Source organism: Hesperophylax consimilis, chromosome 8 (genome assembly GCF_061612785.1).
Source record: "Hesperophylax consimilis isolate HC1 chromosome 8, BYU_Hcon_1.0, whole genome shotgun sequence".
In the NCBI taxonomy this organism is placed as follows: Eukaryota; Metazoa; Arthropoda; class Insecta; order Trichoptera; family Limnephilidae; genus Hesperophylax; species Hesperophylax consimilis.
This window is the reverse complement of record NC_142843.1, coordinates 37,582,413-37,594,933: the sequence shown is the minus strand read 5'-3', so window position 1 is coordinate 37,594,933 and position 12,521 is coordinate 37,582,413. Positions and strand designations below refer to the sequence as shown.

Genomic DNA, 12,521 nt, shown 5'->3' with positions numbered 1-12,521 from the left:
GGATTTTCTCCTAGTTAGATAAATAAGACATTTTTCAAATGTTTATAATAATTATACTATATTTTTAAATGATGTTGAACATCAAACCATAGCATATTATAATCTATTTTATTAACATTCGAAAAACAACGAGTTATTTTGGACGCCGAAGATTTACCTGAGATATTTTTTTTTATTTAATATATATAAAGTGGGTACAGGATATAATATGAGTACCTACATAAAAAATATATTTACATTACAAAATATATTTATGTTCGCAATCTCACCAATGAAGAAACTGGTTCTTGTGCTTGGTGAAAGAGTTACAGTAATTATAAGAAAAATAGAATCATTATGCTATAAGTAAGTATATATATGATAGGAACAATATACATATAAAGAGACAAAATCTAAATACAGTGGAGATGAGTATAGATTGATAATAAATATCAATGAAGGGAAAAACAGGCAATTATTTAGTTAATTATTTCTGAAAGAGTAACTTTAGTTTTAGTTTAAGTATGTTAATATCCTTTAATTTCTTTATTTCAATCGGAAGGTTGTTGAAATACTTTATTCCTAAATAATAATAATAATACTTGGATGACTTGTATAGCGCCGTTTTTGTGCAAAAACACCTCAAGGGCGCTTAAATATTTATAGTTATTTTGCATTTGTTTGGTATTACATTTTGGAATTTTGATATTGTATTGATATCTTTTAGATAAATGGGTTTCAAATTTTTTGATTATATTATCTTTATAAATTTGGATAATTGCATTTTTCTTGAATATATCTTCTACTCGGGGCACCCTATATTTTAAAAATTACCAAACAAATCGTTTATGGTAAATTGTGTAATCCGATGCCAATTTACAGTTTTTATTTTATTTCCGCATTTTTTAAAATCTAAGCATAAAAAAATTCCTCTATTCTCAATATACACAAAGCATAATTTTAAATGTAGATAGAAAAGTACATAGGTGTACCTAATTATAATAGTGAAAGGTTACAGTATTACTCTGTACAATATTTTCTTTGAGAAATACATTTTATTAAAAAATATCGCCGGAATAATATAAAAAAACTTTTTCTTTTTACACGACAAAATTGCCAGTGCTATCTAATCTACCTATATATTATATTATTATGATTACAACAACAAAAAATGTCAACGTCGATTTTTTTAGATAATATACATTTATTTATATCAATGAACAAGTTGATATTGAAATATCTACTTCGGTTATGAACTTGACCCTTAACCAACCTTAATTATTTGAAAACATAATCATTATGATCCATCATGCAACGCAAAACGGCAATGTTGTGAATGTTGTTCACAAAGAAAAGGGTATATTTATATCTGATCTGGTCTCTGCATCATTGATGCGTCAACGGAGTGTTTATATGTAAATCTGTCAGACTGTAACTAACCTTCATCAGGGCGAATCTCTGATCATCGTCCAAGTTGAGGCTGGTAGCTGGCACTAGCGGCATTTTGCACAGGTATTTGAAGAACTCTCACAACACAAAGAAAAGATAGTCGCGAGATATTAATGCTGGACTGTATACAAAATACGATGCATAAATTGTTTGCGTTGTAAACAAACAATATTTCGAACCAGGCAGACAAGACGCGAGACACAACCTCACACCACGCGCCTCGGCGAAATAATAACTTTAATAGCTTTTGAATAAACAAACCACGAACAAAACCGATTGATGAGTTCGCGGCGGGAACCAGTGATGGTATGCCTAAAAAAATTATTTCCCTAGATTTAATAAAAAATCGCTTGATTTACATCAACATTATTTGAGGTAACTGGGAATCCTATAAATATGCTGTTGTATGATGCATATTGCACAATATATACATTGGAAGTAGGTAGGTACTAAGTACCTATACCAAATTAGATTTATTTATTATTTATTTATTTGTACACGCCCATAGATGATTAAATATTATTATCATCGTACAATTTGTGGTGCCAATATTAAAACTTATAATACAATCATGTTATTGACTATCCAAGTAATATTGTAGAAATGAGATCTGAATGCTGTAGAAATGAAATCTCTACGGAGTATGTTTGGTAAAACCATGTATGATCGTATGAGAAATGTGGAGATTCACAGAGTGCAAGGCTGATGTAAGCGTAGTGAGTAAGTAAGAAAGGGTCGCTTTGATGGTTTGGGCATGTAGAGCGAATGAACGAAGAAAGGAGTGTAAGGAGAATATATGACGCACATGCTAATGGTAACAAAAGTCAGGGATGCCTGAGGAATACATGGCACGATCAAGTGAATCAGATACTTGAGTCTGGCTATGTCAATAGTCAGAATATCTCTGTTAGAAGATAATGTATGAATGCGAATGAGGCAAGAAGTGTGTGCTAAGACTGAGTTGTTTGGCGGTCCATCCTCTCTGCCTAATAACCCATGGTTATTTAGTTAGCTAAGTAATATTGTCATATGCAAAATAATTTTTTATCCGAGTTCGAAATTTCCCTAGATTTATGATTTAAGATTTTCACGGCCAAAAGTATTTTTGCTACTTGTTTTTGGGGTGTTATGCCGTGTTGCGCTAACTCCTTCTTTAGCCAACGTTTCGGACAGCATTGCAGTGTCCATCATCAGGGCAGATGTGTTATTAACCGATAACCAGATGTAGATGTTATTAACCAATAACACATCTGCCCTGATGATGGACACTGCAATGCTGTCCGAAACGTTGGCTAAAGAAGGAGTTAGCGCAACACGGCATAACACCCCAAAAACAAATAACAAAAATTCCCTACATTTGTGCTGATTTCCCTTTTCCCTAAAAAATATCGTTCTCCCCTAAATCTAGGGAAATTTCCCTTGACATCACATCACTGGCGGGCAACAACAATATTACAACATAAAATTGAGACGTGCTGTAAACATAAACATCGTTTATTCATTATTTTTGTGCAATTTGCATTAATTTGGTTATTTGACCTTGCATATATATACTACATTATTTTACGATTATTGATGATCGCGGAAATAAAATGTCTTCCGGGATTTAGACTTTTTCTGACGGCTCCAGCGTCAATAATAATTTTGAATGGACATGCGAGTAGCATTTTGAACTATTTGCTCGTTTCTGCCAAATATTTTTATGATGAAAAGCAAAATGCAGTAGCCCTGGTGATAAGAGTAAACTAACTAATTAGGAAGAGAAGACGAACCGCCAAAAAACTCTGTCCTGGTAGTGGCACACACTCCTTGCCTCATTCACATGCATTGTCTCGTACATACTCTTCTGTTATTCTGACTCTTGACATAGCATGACGAGAAGGTTACCGGATTTGAAATAATAATATCTAAATGTATTTAGGTTCACGTATGAACTTATATGTAATTCTGTCGATAGTAAAATGTGCAAACTGTGGTTAGGTCAAGTTATCTATCCAATGAAAAAGTAAGTAACTTTCCACATACCTACTGAACATAGGTACACTATTCATTAACATCGTATGGTCCTGATTTCATTCCACCCTTTATTATTAAGGGATGTTCTGAACCATTATGTAAGCCACTTCTATATATATTTAATCTTACGGTTAAAAATGGAATTTTTCCTAAATTATGGAAGCTGTCGAAAGTCACCCCTTTACACAAAGATGGCGACAAGTATCAAACAACCAACTACCGTCCTATAGCGATTCTCTCCGCACCTGCTAAACTATTGGAAATAATTATCCATAAATATGTTTATGCCAAAGTTGAACCATTCTTGATCGAACAACAACATGGATTTAGACATGGCCGATCAACCACTACAAATTTAATGATATTTACAGATTACTTGTCGAGAGCACTCGATAACAACGAGCAAGTTGACGCATCTTACCATGACTTTGCAAAGGCTTTCGATAGAGTTGATCACTTAGTGCTTCTAAATAGGCTCGAAGAAATTGGTTTTTCGGAAAACTTATTGAAACTCTTTTGTAACTATTTGAGTGAAAGAGAACAATTCGTGTCCTATGGTGAGTTCAACTCTAATGCATATCCTACAAATTCTGGTGTGCCGCAGGGATCCAATTTAGGACCCCTATTGTTTTTAATTTTTATAAACAATATTCAGGGAAAGATTAAATTCGTCCGTTTTCTACTTTTTGCCGATGACATCAAACTCTTTCTGAGAATAAGATCGATAGAAGACTGTAGAAAGCTCCAGGAAGATATCGATGCAATTATTGACTGGAGTATTGATAACAAACTTGGGTTCAACTTCCAAAAATGTTCAGTGATGTGCTTTACAAGGGCACACAAGACCATATATTTTAATTACAAAATGAAAGATACGTCACTGAAGCACATGGTGACTTGCAAGGACTTGGGAATTGTGTACGACATTCGCTTAACATTTCACGCTCATATTGAAAAGATCTGTAAATCAGCCACTAAGATGTTGGGTTTTGTCATACACAATTCGAAAGACTTGACCAACCTTGCAGTAATAAGGCTGCTTTACTTTAGCTTAGTGCGTAGCATTCTCGAGAATGGATCTCAGGTATGGGGGCCAGAGGACACTGTCTATGTACTAATGGTCGAGAAGATACAAAAAAAGTTTTTACGATACCTCTACATGAGAGAGTTTGGTTATTACCCATGGCTGTTTCCAACAGCATTTATCTCGGGAATGCTGGGTATATGCAGCCTTAGTTCCAGAAGGGATGTTGCATTACTCCTGATGGCGTATAAGCTACTAAACGGTTTAGTATCAATACCAGACATTCTGGCTAAAATAGGATTTTATGTCCCGGATAATTTCGCGCGAGGCCGCCAACACAGGCTTTTGATTCTTCCTAGGTGCAGAACTAACTTACCAATGGTGATGCCCTTGGGAAGAATCACTAGGTTAATTAACTGCCTCGCAGGAAATGTGGATATTTTCCACATGTCCTACAACGTATTTAAACGTGAAATATTATTATTCAATACTTAAAATTGTAAATCTAAATTTGAAACTTTTTTCTTTGTCCCACTTGTAAATGTACCTATTTGTTATTCACTTTTTTGTAAATGTTAATTATCGATATTGCAATGTTCTGGTTCATACTGTTTTTGCAAATAAACAATAAATAAAAATAAATAATAAATATTTAAAAATATATATATATTACGCCACTTTACGGGGTTAAGTAAAATATTAACTAAAGAGTAAAAAAATGAAGGCTCTATTAACTATAAATAATGTTTGAAATATCGTTTTGATATCTATCAAAACATCTGTCATATCTGTAAAAAGGAATAAAGACCGTACAAGTGCTTTCTATCCTCGCCCCGTAGTCCTCGTCTTCCCGACTCAACAGATAAGTAAGTTTATTTTGAGATTTTTTGCTTGCAACCTGCAAGCAACTATTCAAAGATAAAGTAATAGTAATGGAACAAAATTTAATTATTTGTCTTCCAAACTTCAGAGAAATAACAAAAACTTAATAATAACAGTACCTATCTATTACAATTTCTCATATTTCACATATTATGCTAAAATTAAATTGTAAATTGTTAACCTCGATACAGGCTCAGTCCTAGTGAGGTTGATTTTTATGAGAAAAAAAGTGTTTTATGTATAGTGAGATGCAATAAATAAATACTCATGAAAACATGGGTTTATTTAGCAACATATGCAATATTTTACTTACTATTATTTCGAGGGTGCGAGTCGATTTCACTTGTTGAAGTTTTTACAAATAATGTAAAACCAGTAAATCACCATGAAAATTAAACGGCTTATCGATTTTATTCGTCGAAGTAAAAATAAAAATTCATGATCTTTAACAAAAAAATTTAAGATATTCTAGAGTACTTTTAAAAGATTAATAGTAAAATTTGCATTTTAAATCTAAAATAATTATTTTTGGACAAGTCTTTAGCTTTAATACTTAGTTTATAATCAAAAGGTGGGATTGAGTAGGGCTTATAAAATAATTCGTATGTTTAATATAGCATTAAGTAGCCATAAAGTCAGAGACATAGATCATAGTAGTGATGGGCAAGATCGAAACATTAATATCTTTGAAATATTTTTAATCGAAACATCAAAAGAATCCAATTATTATTCGATCTAATTACTCGGAATTCAGTAGTTGCGGACAGATGCAGATTTTGGTTGGTGTGGAGGGGGGCACATAGACAAAGTATGGTACATTGGTATGGCAACATTTTTGTGGGTAAGTACTGCATTTGCAAAAAAATTGACCTAACCAGCGTTTTCATACTGTTAGTGTTTACTTGTAGATACCAATTTATTTATCGGGCCGATTGCATCTTTCACATAAAATACATACATAACCTTAAAATACATTCAACCTTAAGATTCTTTATAAAAAGCCCTCGAGATGATTTTTCACAAAAACGGCAATATAAGAATGATCAATTTACGTTTATTAATAACCTTCTCAACTTATTATAAGTCACAATGCCATTTTTTACACGCACTAAATGCATGGGCGTCGTAAATCCCAACCTAAAATATGAATGAATTGTTCACATACTCGAAGCTTCTCCGGCTGGTAGATAATATCATAATTAATCATTTGACAATTATCAAAGAATAATTGCGTAATCGCAGTTCCCAGTGGATACCAAATCATATTAGGTAGTACGTAATACAATTTACCACGGGAATAATATCTCATTATATATCTCGAGATATTTTTGACGTTTCTCGGAGTTGGGAATCAATTCGTGTTTTAGAGTGAATTCTGACTAATGACGTGACGGCTGTGGTTGCGAATGTTTTTCAAAACGATTGTCTCGGACTATGTGATGATTTTTGACAGAATCGATTTGTCCATGAAAATTAATCGAAGAATTTCGACGATCAAAAATATAGAATAAATTATCGATGATTTCTCGATTGCGCCTATCGCTAGATTGGCCTTTTCTTAATTTCACTTTGTCTATGGTCTGAAAGTCAGATCTCCGATCTCCGATCATGCTCCGATCTGTCAATTATTTTGTTTGCACCGCGTAGGTTTATTTATGACCGCGTATCAAGAATCAGGCGTTTATAAAGTTTAAATATGAATGCGCCACCAACCTTCGAGTCCTTCCTCTTATACGAAGGAGAGAAGAAGTAAGTTTTCTTTAAATAATAGATAACGCTTTGAACTTTTTAAATTCTGTAGAAAACTAATCGGTTTTCTAATTTATAGGGTCCAAAAGGAAGAGGACACAAAAGTCACCAATGCCGCCGTTTTTACCGTAAATAAAGAAGATCATACACTAGGAAACATGATCAGAAAGTATGTATTTGATTCACATATTTAATATGCGTTATTGGTCCTATATGATGCAATGTAAAATTGCGACGTAATTTTGTTTTCTCTAACCTATTTTCAGCCAGTTGTTAAAAGATCCCAAGGTTTTATTCGCTGGATACAAGCTACCTCACCCCCTGGAACACAAGTTCGTCATCAGAATACAGACCACATCCGACTACACTCCACAAGACGCCCTCACCAACGCCATTACAGATCTTATTTCAGAACTGTCACTGTTCGAAGAGAGATTTAAAGTAAGTCACATTTATTGCTTTTATTTAAGTTGTTTTTTGTTTTTAAATGTAGAAACTAAATAAATTATAGGCCATAAATAGACATGGAAAAGGGGCAGACAGCTCTACATTAAATTCATCTCCCTTGACTTTCTTTTCTTGTAATTCCTTTTGTCACATATTGGTAGAATATTCAAATCGCTGACCACGTTCAATACAAATATGTCCAACAAGAAAAAAAACATGCCCGAAAAGTAATATTAGTTGGCTTTTATTTTAATTAAGTTGAATCACGGTGTTATTTAAAAAATAGATAAATATGCAGAAAATAAGGACACTTAATACATACATTTTATTTAAAAAAATAGTAATAGTTAAATGATAATGAGAAGTAAGTATTTCTATTTCCAGAAATGGCAAATAATGAATTTTAATGTTTGTTTCGTTAAAATTAAAACCGATTGTTACTTGGCGGCCATTGTTATTTTGATGTCAAAATTTATTTTTACTTTTTTCCTTCTCTTATTTGAACCAAAATATGAACCTATGACCCTAAAATAGGTTCTTAGGTTATCAGTTTAGGTTTAATTAAAACATAAATAAAAAACAATTTAAAATTATTATGTCAAAACATGGCATGAAGAAAAGACGTCAAATTATCCGCTTCTTTTAAAGAAATAGCTACTAAAATGCATTATTTTCCATTTCCAAAAAATTAAATACTTCTCATTGTTATCTAACTGATACAGAGTGGTTTTTTTTATTAAAATTGTGTATTAAGCGTGGCCAGCGATCCTAAAAGATTACTGCGTCTGATTCTTACTCTCGCATTGTGCGTTCAATTCCTCTCCTAGCTCTTAGCCCCCCATCATTGCGCAGGTTACATCTTTCACTGTAAAAAATAATAATGTTATTTCCGAACTTCATTTTAAACAAATTACATCATAATCTTTTTAAAAATGTGAAATAAATATTTTTGGTAAACATGCATTTGACTTTTGTTTGGGGAAGTAACAAGGTTGTTCCCGTGCATTGCCAAAGTATTTAAACCTATATTATTATTTGAAGTGCTGCCGGTTTCAGTGCTGTTTTACTATTCTTTCTTCTTTACTACTTGTACTATTCGGTATTTTCTAAAAATTCAAATAAGTTTGCCCTCAGCATGCTCTAATTAAAAATAAACATAGTAATTCGTTGCAGGAGACGACCTCATCGGTTAGTCTGGGGATTTCACCATTTAGATGAAAATTACCGCAATATTCCCCGAAAATAAATTCCAGGGAATTTAACCATCATTAACCACAATAAATGGGGTTCTGCTGTTGCTTAACAAAGGTAGTCGGCTTGACGGAATACTTGCCTTGGTATTGGAGAGGTGTGTTGCGGAAACAGATCCAAATTTTATAAAGTTTTTTAAAATGACCCTAAAGAGAGGATCTGTGCCATCTGTCTGGAAAACTCACCCTATTCTCAAAAGGGAGATCTCTTCAACCTGGCCCGTCTCATAGCGATCATCCTAAAGATGTCCACAGGAGGTGAAATCAGACCGGTCCCAAATAAATAAGTAATACTAAGAACTTATTGTTTTTTCTTTCAGGAGGCAATTAAGGAGAAGAAGGAAGGATTGGATTAAAATGCTGCTTAGAAAAATAAATTATTTATTATAATAAATAATTATTTTAAGAAAAGTATTGTCTCAAGCGACATCAATCAAATTATTCACCTAACGTCTGAAACACTTCAGTTTTCACAATATAAATAGTAAAAAAATTCATCAAACTATGTGTAACTTTTTTTTAATAAATATGTAAATTGATAAATTAAACATAATTATATTTTTGATAATTTTGTTTTTCTTACTAGGACCGAAAAGCAAATTAAAGAAAAAACAGAAACCCTTTTTTTTCTACAATAAATACGATTAGTCAGGTATTAAAAATAATTAAATTGCCTAAAATGTTAAGCCTAATCACATTGTAATTCAATTTATACAAAATATGTAACAAAACAGGATACATATGCAATAATGTAACATGATTACAATATAACAAACAACTTGGATAAAACATTACAATTTTGGTAACATCGCCATTAAATTAAATAGCATTGTAACAAATTAACAATAAATTATTTAGATTATCGGCGTACACATTTTTAAAGGCAGCAAAAATGGTCAGATAGTGTAAAATGAGTTTGTTTGATTCTAATAGGTTTCTTCGTCATCACAGTCCTCTGTCGCGTGGCCAAATACTGAAATAAGAGAAAAACAAATGTAAGTATAAAACATAATATATATTTAAAATTTAGAGTAAGGAGATTTAAAAAAAAATTGAATGTATCAAACAGCAGTAGTAGGTACCACACAAAGTATTTTCGAGTTTAAGTAAGCACCTTTTTTTTTCAATGAAAATATTGTCAAGTAGTTCTAATTATGATTTGAAATATTATGAAACAAAAGGAACTGAGATTTACAAGATCAATGATGTAGCGATGGGTAAATATCAATGACATTACAATACATCTAGACCCGTTATGGTCTCACAAAATTAAAAGAAAATGTGGCAACTAACAAACAATCTTACGTTTACAGTAAATTCTTAATTTAGACATTGTTCATATATAAAAAAGACATATTAAAAAAATATATATATGAATGATATAGATATAGTAATCGGGTGGTGTTTTTGTATTTAAAAGTTGCGGTGAATACCACATTCTACACCACAGGTGTGACCGAGATGCCAATATCTTAATCGCTTAGACGAATACAGAACGATAGTATGAGATGACCTACTGCCTGTCTTATATTATAGTTGCTATATTCGCTCCAATTTGCGTGTTTTGTAATAGTGTTTGCCGTGTAACGAACAACATTTTCTTATCACAGACGAGAGCAATTTGGCACTCATTTACGCAATTTAGGTAGCGATAGCACACAACCTCACGCAACGCTCGACAGTTTGCTAAAACCACTAAATTATAAGTTCGACAATCACCGTGTCTTTGGCCACTTTTGAGAACTCTACAACATGTCTCTGTAGTTTATAATGTCATTGGTAAATATATATGTATCTAATAAAATTGAAATGATCAATTCATTATTTCCATAATTGAAATATTTATATAGATTTAAATAAGCGATTATGAAGATAATTATAAGAAATTTTTTCTTTAATTGTTACCAGTCTGAAGGTGGCCGTTACAGGCTGAAACTGGTCCGGTGAAAAAATAAAAAAGTGTAAACAAATAATGAATTATTTGAATTAAATTAAACCATGAATATACAGTTATAGAATAGAATATACTTATTTAATAAACAGGGCAATTATTACGGGAAAGGCTCGAATTATAAGTAACTGTCTACATATTCCTAATAATGCCAAATCATTATAGTCAGCTCTTAGATCAGCGGTGTCATCGGAAGGTTGAATGAATCAAAGTTTACACCATAATACAAACTATAAGTCAGAAGAGCATACTTTTAGCGTACATTTTTATGGTAATTTCTAGTCATGAAAAAGCTGGCCTTTTCAACGCAATCCATCACATCACACCGCATGTTTTAACAATGATGGGATGATTTCACATAGTTTGAACAATCATCAAATTTCAAAGTTAATATTCAAGTTCTATTAAAGTTCTGTGAAAGTACTATTCCAGTTCTGTTGTAATCCAAGTACTGTGAAACAACCGGCCAATGATAAAATAACATAACTTTATTATTATTATGTAATGAGCAGGCAGCATTCTGCTGATGCGCTCATATCTGATTTCACAACATGTTTGACAGTAATTGAGTTGTTTTAAGTTTGAACTAAGTCCTTTCTTCTCTCCAAATGTGAATCCAATAGAGCTTTGAATTGATTAATATTTGTTGCATCGATGACATGTTGTGGGAGTTTGTTCCAAGCATCCACTACTCTATTTGCAAGGAAGTGTTTTCTAGGATTAGATGCAAAAGGCGTTTTGGTAATTTTTTTTGAGTGTCCACGGAGATTTATATTTTTATTAGTAGTGAAGATTTCTTGGATGCTAGGGCAACTGTAATGTCCAGATAAAATTTTGAAAGTCTCGATCAAGTCACCCCTTTCTCTTCTTTCTTGTAAGGTTGGTAATCTTAGTTCCTTGAGTCTATCTTCGTATCGTAGATCTTTCAGAGCTCTTGGTATTTTAGTGAAACGTCTCTGTACTCTCTCTAACAGATTTATATCCTTTGCGAAGTAAGGACTCCATATTTGGAAAGCATATTCCAGGAGAGGTCGCACATATGTTTTATATATTTTTAACATCATGTCCGGTGTTAGGTCAAGGAAGGTTTTCCTGATTAGATATGTTAGTGAATTTGCTCTTTTCACAATTCCAGCGATGTGTGGTTCCCATTTCAAGTCCTGTGATATGGTAATTCCTAAGTCTTGTTGTAATGTCACTGCTTTTAGAGGTGTTCCATTAAGTTTGTAGGCAAGTGTAGGGTTAGTTTGTAGGCAAGTGTATCTCAGAACTCGAATTTTTACTTTGGAATTTGATGAATTGTTAATTTTCTATGAAACAATCTGTCCTAAGGATGTGTTTTAGCAAAACTTCATGAGATAGTCGCTGATGGATCACATATTAGACAGTTGCGAAAATAAGTTAAGTGTCATTGAGGTGATATTTCACAAAAATAGTATTATTATTATTAAAAATCTGTTATAAAACATATTATAGAATGATTACCCTCGCATATCTCGCAGTAGAGGCGGGGGGCGGGCGTGGCCCTCTTCTTGTCGGGCTGTGCGGGCAGGGTATCAGCCTCGCTGGTCTGGCGCGGGCAGTCCTCCGTCTCGTGGGCATCAAACACGTCGCAGATGTCACAGAACATGCGTGGGGCCAGAACGCGTGCCTTCAGCCCGTTGCTGGAAAAAACAACACAATATCATTACAATAATTTTTAGACAGATTGCTAAGCCGCTATCTGCTCATCATCCTTATCTCCCTCAACTTTACAAATTAGAGATTACATAGT

The 12,521-nt window shown here is 33.0% G+C and overlaps 3 protein-coding genes across 3 annotated transcripts in view; 1 reads left to right on the top strand and 2 right to left on the bottom strand.

Moving 5' to 3' along the window:
- The window catches only part of LOC149422003 (SEC14-like protein 2), a 58,805-nt gene extending 57,150 nt beyond the window's left edge, over nucleotides 1-1,655 (bottom strand). The window contains exon 1 of the mRNA XM_089634211.1: nucleotides 1,420-1,655. Within this exon, the coding sequence (XP_089490337.1) occupies nucleotides 1,420-1,482 (63 nt within the window). The 5' untranslated portion in view covers nucleotides 1,483-1,655. The remainder of the gene's footprint in view (nucleotides 1-1,419) is intronic.
- Nucleotides 1,656-6,936: 5,281 nt separating this feature from the next.
- On the top strand, nucleotides 6,937-9,303 carry LOC149422002 (DNA-directed RNA polymerase II subunit RPB11). The gene is made up of 4 exons (XM_089634645.1): nucleotides 6,937-7,099; nucleotides 7,179-7,268; nucleotides 7,366-7,540; nucleotides 9,117-9,303. Exons 1-4 carry the CDS (start codon nucleotides 7,047-7,049, stop codon nucleotides 9,150-9,152), a joined length of 354 nt encoding a protein of 117 aa, XP_089490771.1. The 5' UTR covers nucleotides 6,937-7,046; the 3' UTR covers nucleotides 9,153-9,303.
- A 112-nt stretch (nucleotides 9,304-9,415) lies between these two features.
- LOC149422000 (restin homolog) overlaps nucleotides 9,416-12,521 on the bottom strand; it is a 39,781-nt gene continuing 36,675 nt past the window's right edge. The window contains exons 3-4 of the mRNA XM_089634644.1: nucleotides 12,233-12,411; nucleotides 9,416-9,769 (exon numbers count right to left, since the gene is read on the bottom strand). Coding sequence (XP_089490770.1) covers nucleotides 9,723-9,769; nucleotides 12,233-12,411 — 226 coding nt within the window. The 3' untranslated portion in view covers nucleotides 9,416-9,722. The remainder of the gene's footprint in view (nucleotides 9,770-12,232; nucleotides 12,412-12,521) is intronic.

Bases quoted from the DNA above. Each gene is read 5' to 3' on its own strand.
- LOC149422002 (XM_089634645.1), top strand. From the start codon at position 7,047: ATGAATGCGCCACCAACCTTCGAGTCCTTCCTCTTATACGAAGGAGAG. The intron at 7,100-7,178 runs GTAAGTTTTCTT...TCTAATTTATAG, and splicing joins TTATACGAAGGAGAGAAGAA to GGTCCAAAAGGAAGAGGACA. The intron at 7,541-9,116 runs GTAAGTCACATT...TTTTTCTTTCAG, and splicing joins TGTTCGAAGAGAGATTTAAA to GAGGCAATTAAGGAGAAGAA.